We start from the raw sequence: 11,214 nt of genomic DNA on the forward strand, positions 1-11,214 counted from the left end.
GAGGGCACGCTACCACGTTTTAGGCAACAATTTTGTTAAAAACCTGTCCATTTTTATTTATTTATTGACATTATCGTTACTATCGTACTCGGTTATTGTTACCACGACGATATGTCTTCGTCTTTTAACGTTATGAAAAGTTTTATATTATTCTAATTGCGCAGTTTCGCGCACGAGTGACGCTCGCGAAGAATCTGCGCAGCGCGGTACAGCTTCACGTTTGTGTTTATGATATGAAGCGTTTTCGCGAAAACCTTCCGAATAACAGCTGCAAACTATCCATGTTTGACAATGACGTCTTGTCTTTTCCTTTAACGGTGTCAAATAGCGTTAAATATAAATAAAATAAAATCACCCCGATCCTTTCTCTCTTAAAAGATGTCGGATGCTTGGTAAGTTAGCTGCAAAAGCATTTCCTGATTTTATTTGATTTCAGATCAAAGTTAAACATCTGGTACTTTTTAAAACAAAAGCGGGTTCGCTTTTAATAATTTGTGTGTTTCTGTAACACCCATTAGTAAAAACTCTGTTTCATGCATATCCTTATCCTGTATATATTCCTGCTAGAATAGGGTCACTACTATGACATCACATCTTAAATTTAACTCACTTGCTTTGCCATAATACTGATGCGTTTATTACAGGTCAGAGAACACAGTCTTTAGGAAAGTGTATAACATTCTCAAGCTAACTGTACATATTGAACTTCAGAAGAATTCAAGGTAAATTTGCACATCATTGTCACCGAGTGTGGGTTTTCTTCTGCAGCTCTGAACCTGCTGGAGCCATTAAGGCCATCGATAAGCATTCCGTGCATCAGATCTGTTCGGGGCAGGTTGTGCTTACTTTGGCTACTGCTGTCAAAGAGCTGGTGGAAAACAGCATTGACGCAGGGGCCACAAACATTGGTAAGTATTGACACACCTGGTGATTGTCTATGAATGGTGACCAAATAATGTTTGTATTTTTTTTCAAGACAAGATGCCCGTGTTTTATTGTCTAGTACGGTTTTAAAGAGCGGACATTTCCCATATGTCCCTATGTTTTGAGCATAGTATTACATCCGTGTCTGTTCCAGATGTCAGGCTGAAGGAGTGTGGAGCTGAATTAGTGGAAGTGTCAGACAATGGCAAAGGAGTGGAAGAAGCCAACTTTGAAGCGCTGAGTAAGCATACCTTTGTTTATCTCCAATAAATGAATGTCGGCCTGATCTTTTTGTGTGAGTGAAAGTTCCTATCTTACAGCACTGAAGCATCACACATCAAAACTGAAGGACTTCACTGACCTCATCCATGTGGAGACATTTGGTTTCAGAGGCGAAGCTCTGAGCTCTTTATGTGCTCTGAGGTAATAAATGTCATCAGACATGCTAATGTGATTTAAACTATACTGACTATGATCATATCAGTTGAAATCCCATCTGCCCCCCCCCCCCCCCCCTGCACTAGTAATCTGTGTGTCGTGACATGCCATGAGTCCAGCCAAGTGGGCACTAAGCTGGTGTTTGACCACAAAGGCCACCTAGTGCAGAAGTCACCCCATCCACGGCAGCACGGCTCCACAGTCAGTCTGCAGCAGCTCTTCTACACCTTGCCTGTTCGGCACAAGGAGTTCCAACGCAATATTAAGAAGGCCAGTCATCTAAAGCTCGTTGTCTTTGTTTCTATATACTTATTCTTTTACCTGAAGTGAACAAATTATAGATTCATAGATAATATAAAGTGTAAAATGTAAAGAAAAATGTATTGATTTTCTTTAAAGTGGGATTTTATTTATAACATCGTAAATTGTAAGTGCATATGTTTATTCAGTGAATGTGAACACTGGACATTACCAAGCTTCAAACATCTTAGCATTCCGCCAACACGCAAACGCCAATAGAAGACCACTGTTCCATTTGATCTCAGATCATTTTCCAGACTTGTCAAGTTGCTTCTCATACCAGGAATGGGGGGGCTAGTTGGTTTCAGGAGTACAGGAACATAAAGTAAAGTAAAGTAGCAAAATCATAGAAATCAACAATGTGATTCAGTGAAAGTCAAACATTTGGCCAAACAATTAAAGCTAAATCTGATGTACAGCTTTTTCATGATGTTTATTGACTTCAAATTGCCTTTTTAATTCATTGTCTGATGTTCACATGTGTTTGTTTAGAACCAACTTGTGACTAATTAAGTGCCATCTTGAATTTAACATTTATCTAACTTCATTGTTTTTGATTTCAGGAGTTTGCCAAAATGATACAAGTCCTGCAGTCCTACTGTATCATCTCTACAGGCGTGCGAATCACTTGTTCCAATCAAAATGGACAAGGAAAGCGAAGCACTATCCTCAGCACCAGCGGCAGCCACAGCATGAGAGACAACATAGGAGCCATATTTGGGCCAAAACAGGTTCAAACATTGGTTCCATACTTTTTTTTTTTTTTTTACTGTGTTGTCTCATTTGCATTCAGCAGTTTTGATTTATCTGTGCTGAATTTTCTAAGACACTGCTTTGATCTATTTCCAATTTATTTTGTTTATTGGAATTGTATCCATTTATGTTATAGGATTATTTAAGAAAATAATCCCAATGGTGGTTTTGTGTTCTGCAGCCACAGAGTCTTCTGCCTTTTCAGCAAGTGTCCCCTACAGAAAATATTCTTGAAGAATATGGACTTAAAGATACAGATCTTCCCAAACAGCTGTTTTCGTGGGTGATACAATTGCGTGGAAGTGTTGTTGTTGTTGCTGTTGTGTTCCATGGAAACAACGTTTTTTTTTTCTTTCTATGTTTTGGCAGCATTGCAGGGTTTGTTTCTCAAGGAGATCATGGCGTTGGGAGAAGTGCCACAGACAGGCAGTTCTTCTTCATTAACAATCGGCCTTGTGATCCTCTTAAGGTAATAAATATTTAGTTTAAGTTCTCATTAACAAAACTGGAAAAGCACTCAGAGAGCGCAAACCTCCGCCAAGCAGCTCATTCCCCTCATAACTGGATTTACACCGTCCACATGGTGATCTGGATCATCACCAAAAGGTTCTAAATTGTTCTTGGCATCTTGATACACCAACCATGAAAAGTAAAAGATAGAGACGCCCACCCTACATGACTGTGTCAAATTCCATAAACATCGGTCAATAATCAACCGAGATATTGAGGAACATAATTTGAAGCTCCATTGAGAGCAATGTTAACGAATATTTCAAAGTGATCCATAATCCAGGATCTCTTCTGGATCATCACTAAAATGAAGTTATCTGTTTCTGGTAAGATTCCCAACATTTCCTGAAAATTTCATCAAGATCTGTTTTTTCACTTTTTGAGTTACCATGTCTTGCTGACAGACAGACAGACAGACAAACAAACCAATGCCGGCAATTACATAAACTCTGCCTCGGTGGAGGCAATAATTGTTTAACAAAAGAAGCGTTTATAACACTGCAATCTAGGTGTAAGCAGATCTAACTTTCTTATCTTTCATTTATAGTATTACAACTGAGTTTTCCCTCTTAATTCTGCAGGTGACCAAGCTTGTGAATGAAGTCTATCATATGTACAACAGACATCAATATCCATTTGTTGCCTTGAACGTCGCTGTGGCCTCTGGTAAGCCTGAAAACAGTGATTTCTGAAACACGCTGCCAACTTTCTGCACTACATGAGCTTTTCTTTTTTTGTGGTGTTATACCAGAATGCGTGGATGTGAACGTCACGCCTGACAAGCGACAGATTTTCCTACAGGAGGAGAAACTCTTGCTTTCTATTCTGAAGACCTCACTTTTAAACATGTACGAGGCTGGAGTGAATAAAATCAGCCTGAACTATACCTCGGCACGCAACACTAGTAAGTTCAACCTTGTCATCAGCACATGAAATGAATATTCTATCCGGTGATAATGACTGTTTAATGATTCTAGATCTGAAGGCTGACATTTGCCAAGTTGTTTCCTCTAACGAGAACCCCGGAAGACCTGCAGAGGAACCAGGCACCCGGGGTCCAAAGTCTTCTCTTAACCTGGCTGCCCTAAAAGCAGCTTTTTCAAGCCCTCACAGCTCAAATTTTGAGCTGGCAAAACCTACCGACAGTGGCCCAACACAGAAAACGCTGCAGTCCTTTTTCAAGGGCAATGGCAAACGTACACTCTGCACCCCCGATGTGAAATCTCTTTCGAAGCCCACAAGAGATCTAGCGAAGTGCTCCCCAGTTAAAACGTCTGTTCTGGATAAGTTCAGGTATGGGACAGCGTTCAGCGGTACAGAATCTGAAAACGACGGTGCTGCATCGGCGTCACCCAATGTTCAGCATTCAAATCATGAAGTGGACAGGCCCGGCGTGGTAAATGAAGCAATAGAAGAAACGACTGACGATAATCATGCTGTTCCTGAAGAAGAAGACGCACTAACGACTGAGCCGTGCGCTTACAATGAGGACTGTGCTGAGAGTCCTGATGCCAAGAGGGCGAGGACAGAGAATCCACAATTACCTACAGAACACAAGGCCAACCACTCGGAGAAACCCTCTTTGACCGTGGATGCTCCAGTCTGCCTTCAGAGGAGGACGGTGCCTCTCCGGTTCTCTTTGCTAGAGCTGACCGGAAGGATTAGGAGGTTGCAGGAACAGTGGGCTCAAAGCGCCGGGGATGTTCTGCACCATCGACGCTTCAGGGCCAAGATCATCCCCGGAGAAAACCAGAGCGCAGAGGACGAGCTGAAGAAAGAGATCAGGTAGGGTTTGAATCCCATGAACTGCTGCTGGGTGAAAATGGCAACGATGGTAAATAATATCTCATTCCAACAGTAAAGACGCGTTCAAGCAGATGGAGATCATCGGTCAATTTAACCTGGGCTTCATTATTGCCAAACTCCACTCGGACATCTTCATGATTGACCAGCATGCTACAGACGAGAAGTACAACTTTGAGATGCTGCAGCAGCACACTGTCCTCCAAGGGCAGAAACTAATAGTGTAAGGATAGGGAGCCGTGAATGCACTTTGCCTTCTGCTGCTTGGAATGGCCTTTTTAATTGATCTTTTTTTTTTTTCATGTTTTCAGGCCTCAGAAGCTTCACCTCACGGCCGTCAGCGAAAATATTCTTATAGAGAACATTGAGATTTTTCGAAAAAATGGATTTGAATTCCTTGTTGACGAGGAAGGTAAGACGTATTTAATGTGGGTAATTAAACATGAGTTTACAAACGATAAACTTAATTTATTTGTTTTATTCTTACTGCAGCTCAGGTGATGGAGAGGGTTAAACTGGTTTCTCTGCCCACCAGTAAGAACTGGACTTTTGGCCCAGCCGACATCGAGGAGCTCGTCTTTATGCTGAGTGACAGCCCGGGGGTCATGTGTCGACCGTCGCGCGTCAGGCAGATGTTTGCATCAAGAGCCTGTAGAAAATCTGTGAGTTTGTAAAATAAATAGTTTCTGTAACCTATTTTGAAATATTTACACAAACCAGACTTCTCTCCTTGGATCAATCTGCTATAGATCTTCACAAGGAAGTTGTGTTTTACGTAACTTTTAATATGCATCACATTTCTTTTTCTGTTAGCTCTTGTCTGTCTTTCGGTATTGTCTGATTCCTTTTCAGTTCCTTGCGTGATGGAAATATTATAATAATAATGATAATTCGTTTTCAAGAATCTTCAACAATAAAACTTTTAATCTTCAATAGCAGTATAAAGTCATCTAAACGGAAACCAGTTTGGATGTGTGCCAATATAAAATGTATTTTCTCTCTGCTTATGTTACCCTGAAGGTGATGATCGGCACCGCTTTGAGTGTCAGTGAGATGAAAAAGATATTGGTTCACATGGGGGAGATAGAACATCCGTGGAACTGTCCTCATGGAAGGCCCACCATGAGACACCTCGCCAACCTCGACATCGTCTCACAAGACTGACTTCAAGGAAGCAACTGTTGGATACTCAGATTTAACACTGGCTTGTCATAACAGGAATGCGTCATTTCATCCTTGTTTGTTTCTGTTAGTATAAATCTTGTTCTTGATACAAAAGCTACATCCTGTGTATTTGTCATGTTCAAATGTTAAGTATTGACTGACTAGTGTTTTTCCTTATCCTCTTAAGTCTTTTGTTTAATTTGCTTTTAATGCCACAACATAGTTTAAACAAATATTTTTACACCATATAAAAGGGAAATAAACCAAATATGTTGTGAAATATGGCACTCCTTTCTGTTGTCTGTTTCCTTGAATGCAGTTCATTTGAAAATATTGGATAGCCCAATGAAAATATTCTAAAATATCTATAATATAAAAATATTTTGGCGTATTATTACAACACTGCTTATTACAACACAATATTTTATTAAAATTAAATTAAATGTTTAACAGAAATGTTAAAAATGCTAAAATATGAGATACTATGGTTACCACTGGATATAAATAGTAGTAGTAATAGTAGTCGGTGCGTTTACTACGTACTGTATTTAGAAAATAAGACGTATTCGCGTTTTGCTATATTTGGCCGATGATGCTTTCCGTAGTTGTTCTGTTGTCATGGAGAAAAACCTCGCTTTTGAAGAGACCATACGAAGAGAAAAATGATACAGGTGGGGCAAAAGAAGGAAACTGCAATAAAAAACGACAAAGAACAAAGCGAAGCGTTGTGTGGAAACGCGGAGCGGCGACAAACAACGGAGGAAAAAGAAAATGGAAAGCGAGACGCGAAGAGCAGTCTGAGTGACGTCAGAGAGGAACTCCCCACACTATTCCCGTTAGCCGTCCGCAGGTAAATCTGGGGTCAATTTTAAAACTCCACTTAGTCTTAGTGAAGCGACTGAAGTGCTTTTGTTTTGGTCTCATTGGCAGATATGAAGGGGAAACATTTGAAGGTCAGTTTCATGGACAAGGAGTCGCTCATTTTGAAGGAGGCCACATGTACAAGGTGAAATACCTCTAAATGTAGTTTTCAATGGTTTTCAGTACAATACAATAACGTCACGCAATATGAATTGCATTCTCACATGGGTTCAGAATGTTAAATTTGCCCTTTGCGTCATTTCCCAAACAATAATAAAGTCACAACTTTACTCTTCTGAAGGGAAACTTTTCCAAAGGTCTTATGGAGGGACGTGGAGTTTTCACGCAGACAAGTGGACTGAGATATGAGGTCGGACCCAATAATGATACAATACTTCATCTATTTATTGTGTAACATTTAATGCATGCTCTGACCATACAAAAGCAAATGAAATGTTTCAAAAATATCATTTCAAAAATACTTTTGACAATTGTAATAAATTCAGAAACAAATCTTGGAATTGAAGTTCTAATCCAACAGGGAGAATTTGTATGCAACAAGCCCACGGGGGAGGGAAGGTACACCTGGCCAGGGGGCAGCTCCTATAACGGCACGGTGTACAACGGAATCCGGCACGGGACTGGAACCTACAAGAGTGAAAACGGCACCATGTCATACACCGGGCAGTGGCATCAGGGCAAGAGACATGGAAAGGTAGGATCCCGCTTTTTATGTTCGCTGTTCTCTTTTTTTTTTTTTTAAAGCGTTTGAATCGATCTTGTTTGTTTCAGGGTGTTTTTTACTATAACCGGAATGAGACCTCCTGGTACGACGGAGACTGGGTGAAGAACAACAAAGAAGGATGGGGAGTGAGACGGTAGGTGGGAATACATCATCTCATCCGGAGCCCGAATCGCATCTCGATTCGATTCATTTTTTTTTTTTTCTATAGCGCCAGATTATAACATAAAATAATCTCAGGTGAAGCAGGGAAAGGTAGAAGCCATTTTTTTTTTTTTTTTACCCACAACAGCAAGCACAACCTGCAGACTGACACAAAGAGGGACAAACGGAGGGGAAGAGAGAGGGATCAGTGACGTATGTGTGGAATGTAGAATAACCAGATAGAGAGGGAGGAGCTTAGTTTGCCATAGGAGGTTATGCCACCTCGTCCTATGGCAGCATATTGATATGGAAGCTTTGCTAAAAAAAAAAAAAAAGGAAAGTCTTCAGTCTCCTCGTGAACTGTCGTCGTTCTCTCGTCAGCTACCCCTCTGGCAACCTTTACTCTGGCGGGTGGAAGAACAACCTCAGACATGGCGGGGGCACAATGGAGTGGCTGCGGCTGGGACAGCAGCACGTCGGCACGTGGCTGAACGGAGTCCAGGTAGGAACGTCCCGCCGGCCATTTCAGCTCCCTGCACGGGCTCGTAGCATCGTCAGCTAGCGTCTTCTCCGGCAGCACGGAGGCGGCACGCACACCTGGACCCCGAGGCACGCCGATGGAGCCCGGTTCTCCCCGTGTAATCGGTACACGGGGGGTTTCCTTCAGGGCCGGAGACACGGACGCGGAGCCTTTTGCTACGCCGGCGGCGTGACCTACGAAGGGGAGTGGAGCGACAACAGGAGACACGCCGAGGTCGACCGGGGACACGGGCTGTCGTTGGACACGCGTCGTCCTCTCCGGACGCTCCTGACAGTGACTTCCTGTGCCTCGCAGGGAACGTTCACGTTTAAGGATGGCCGCGTCTTTGAAGGAGAGCTCACGGATGATCAGATGATGGCACGGAACCTGGAAGGAAACGCCGCTCCCGTTCCTCTGTGCGGTAAACAGAACTCGTTCCTGAACGTTGTTGCAGGCCACGCCTACAGGCGCGCTTCCCGTTCCAGGTCCGTCATCCGTCTCGTTGTTACCGGACATGGCTCTGAACGCAGAATGTCTGCTCCACGTGGTCCCCGAGACAAAGCGGGACATCGAGCGTAAGCAGGTCAGACCCTACCCCCCCCCCCCTACCCCCCCCCCTCATCCTCAGCCCGGTTCTGCCCTGATGCCGTCGCTCGTCCCAGGTGGAGCTCGTGATCCTGACGCACGCCGCTGAGCTCAGGTCCATTTACCGTTTCTACAGCCGGCTCGGCCACGCCCCCTCTGCAGATAAGGCCTTCTCGCTGACCCGCCTGCAGCTCTGGCGTCTGCTCAAAGATTGTAACGTCCCCCGTCACAATATCACTCTGACCCAGATCAACCACCTCATGGGCGGTGAGAAGACCGGCACGAACAACGGACTCTCTCTCTCTCGACAGCTTCTTAATTGTAGCAGTTGTGGATAATCATTTGTACTCTGTGTGTCTCAGGAGATGCTGCTGCAGAGGAGATCCATTCTCCGTTCACTCCCGTACTGCTAAGTACGCTCCTAGGCTGTCTAGTAGTGGTGGCCTACCTCATGTACCGCGAGGAAATGGCGTAAGGAAGGACTCCTAACAGATCTGCACCGTCTCTTAAGATCGTTCAAGTGTCTAAGAAGAGCAGACAGCCATGCTACTACGATGTATTTAAATCAATTATATCATGTTAGCATGCTGGCTAGTGTTTCCCTTCCTCAAGTAAAGCCACAGAAAGCTGCAAGGACTCGTTTTCAAGAATGAGCTCAAGGTTCCCAGTTCAGAATCAACAATGGGACAAAGAAAAACGCCGCAACACAATTTAAACTTTTCATTCCTTAGTAAATCATTCTGAGTGTGTGTGTGTGTGTGTGTGGGGGGGGGGGGGGATCCTCTATTCTTCCACAGGTCACAAAAGGACTTACTGACTGCCTGCTTCTCCAGACTGATGACAGACAACATCCTTCCTAATGCTAAGAAAGTCAAAGGTATACTGACAGCATTATTACAGGACCATGCAGACGTGTAGCTGAACATGCATAAGAAGCCTGCAATGGGAAAATTAGGATTAAAAAATGTGAGATTATGTGGCCAAAGACACACATTTAATGCTGAAAAGAAAGACGTTTATCCGGATACCATCCGTTTACATGTTCAGAGGTTCTGTCTGAGTGAATGACGCCACAGAAATAATGAACCCGATGCTCAATACGAATAAAACAACGGCTATACATTGATAATGTACTAACGGTGCTCATCAGATGTGGCTTCTCTTGATCTAGGCTTCCTGTTCAGGCAGCCAGACCGCGCGGCGGTGGCGTTGAACTACGTCAATAAGTGCTTCGAAATCTATCAGGCTTTCTGCAATCTCACCGCTGGCCCCCCCCGGGACAACCAGACCATGACCTACCGAGACCTGCTGTTCATGTTTAAGGTGCGAGAGACCATAGCAGAGAGGTTACCACGGTTATTACAGCATAACAGATTGATGTAGGGTAGGTTAACTCGACAAAAACAAAATGTGTTTTCCCTGGAAACCAGGATCTTCACCTGCTGGACAATAACCTGACCTCAAAGAGACTGCTGGAGGTCATGACTGCAGAGAGCCTCGACCCCGGAAACCCCTCTTCCTGTATGGATCTCGAGGTATCAACCGTTTACGCCTCCGTACCCGTTGGGAGATGAACCCGTATCCGCTGAGCACGTTTTTCCATTGCAGATTTCATTCCTGGAGTTTTTTGAGGTGCTCCTTGGTGCCGCCGAGGTGAAGTGTCAGGAAGTGCCCGGGGGCCCCAAGAAGGGCCAGCCGCCATCCAGTCACGACGACGCAGCCCAGAGTGACGGACGCGAGGTAGAGGCAAACAGCAAATCCTTCCCAGTCGCTCAGATTCTCTCAAGCCACTTGTAAAAACCTTTGCATCCGACTTCAAAAAGGAAAATAGGAAAGTGACTTTTGCAGTTTTTGTGCTGCTCTCCAGGTCCAAATCTGTAGAAGTTGATTGCAGGAGGCAGGCTAGTCTTGTTTTTGTTCATGCTCATCCAGGAAATAACTGGGGCGCACATATGCAACGCTTTTCTCCGTCTACACGATTTATTTATTTAATTTGTAGTAATATTACATCCATATGTTCAATATAGATGTAAAGATTGTACCATGATAGTATTAACATCTTATTACAGATGGAGAAATCAAGCTACACAAAACCATCTGCTGCTCAGGATGAGGAGAGTCAAGACATCAGAACTGAAGCGAATGTGGAAACCCAGTCTGCAGGTTTGTTTTCATCAGGAAATGTTTACTACATAAGAAGCTAAAGGAATTTAGAAGTCTTAATCTATGCTTATAAAATGAGCATCATAGAATAAGACTGCTAAGTTCATACGTTGCATTTGCGATCCTGAAAAATAAATCCTCATAGCTGTTCACTCTTAATAAACCACATCGTCTTTCCTGCAGAACAGACTGGAGGGGAAGGAAAGGGCGTGGAGGACGAAGACCATCTCTGGACGAAGACGAGCTGTCAATTCTTCAACTATTTCTTGTTCCCTTCTTTTGAACATAACGAATTAGTTTCCAGAAA

At 43.5% G+C, this 11,214-nt stretch overlaps 2 protein-coding genes across 2 annotated transcripts; both read left to right on the forward strand.

Moving 5' to 3' along the window:
- The first annotated feature begins 340 nt into the window (after positions 1-340).
- On the forward strand, positions 341-6,144 carry pms2 (PMS1 homolog 2, mismatch repair system component). Its single transcript, XM_068754288.1, has 15 exons — positions 341-392; positions 769-908; positions 1,079-1,165; positions 1,245-1,347; positions 1,449-1,632; positions 2,226-2,393; positions 2,597-2,694; positions 2,785-2,884; positions 3,507-3,591; positions 3,677-3,829; positions 3,903-4,710; positions 4,784-4,951; positions 5,040-5,140; positions 5,221-5,390; positions 5,749-6,144. The coding sequence occupies exons 1-15, from the start codon at positions 379-381 to the stop codon at positions 5,890-5,892; spliced, it is 2,523 nt and encodes an 840-aa protein (XP_068610389.1). The 5' UTR covers positions 341-378; the 3' UTR covers positions 5,893-6,144.
- Positions 6,145-6,554: 410 nt separating this feature from the next.
- Positions 6,555-10,632, forward strand: rsph10b (radial spoke head 10 homolog B). The gene is made up of 15 exons (XM_068754886.1): positions 6,555-6,742; positions 6,823-6,898; positions 7,295-7,468; positions 7,546-7,631; positions 8,021-8,141; positions 8,217-8,393; positions 8,475-8,580; positions 8,645-8,742; positions 8,822-9,011; positions 9,107-9,215; positions 9,542-9,621; positions 9,916-10,067; positions 10,175-10,279; positions 10,353-10,484; positions 10,612-10,632. The coding sequence occupies exons 1-15, from the start codon at positions 6,555-6,557 to the stop codon at positions 10,630-10,632; spliced, it is 1,815 nt and encodes a 604-aa protein (XP_068610987.1).
- Positions 10,633-11,214: the final 582 nt, after the last annotated feature.

Source organism: Brachionichthys hirsutus, chromosome 21 (assembly GCF_040956055.1).
Source record: "Brachionichthys hirsutus isolate HB-005 chromosome 21, CSIRO-AGI_Bhir_v1, whole genome shotgun sequence".
Taxonomy (NCBI): Eukaryota; Metazoa; Chordata; class Actinopteri; order Lophiiformes; family Brachionichthyidae; genus Brachionichthys; species Brachionichthys hirsutus.

Bases quoted from the DNA above. Each gene is read 5' to 3' on its own strand.
- pms2 (XM_068754288.1), top strand. The intron at 3,830-3,902 runs GTAAGTTCAACC...TAATGATTCTAG, and splicing joins TACCTCGGCACGCAACACTA to ATCTGAAGGCTGACATTTGC. The intron at 5,391-5,748 runs GTGAGTTTGTAA...GTTACCCTGAAG, and splicing joins CAAGAGCCTGTAGAAAATCT to GTGATGATCGGCACCGCTTT.
- rsph10b (XM_068754886.1), top strand. From the start codon at position 6,555: ATGATACAGGTGGGGCAAAAGAAGGAAACTGCAATAAAAAACGACAAA. The intron at 6,743-6,822 runs GTAAATCTGGGG...TCTCATTGGCAG, and splicing joins TTCCCGTTAGCCGTCCGCAG to ATATGAAGGGGAAACATTTG. The intron at 9,216-9,541 runs GTAAGGAAGGAC...ATTCTTCCACAG, and splicing joins ATGTACCGCGAGGAAATGGC to GTCACAAAAGGACTTACTGA.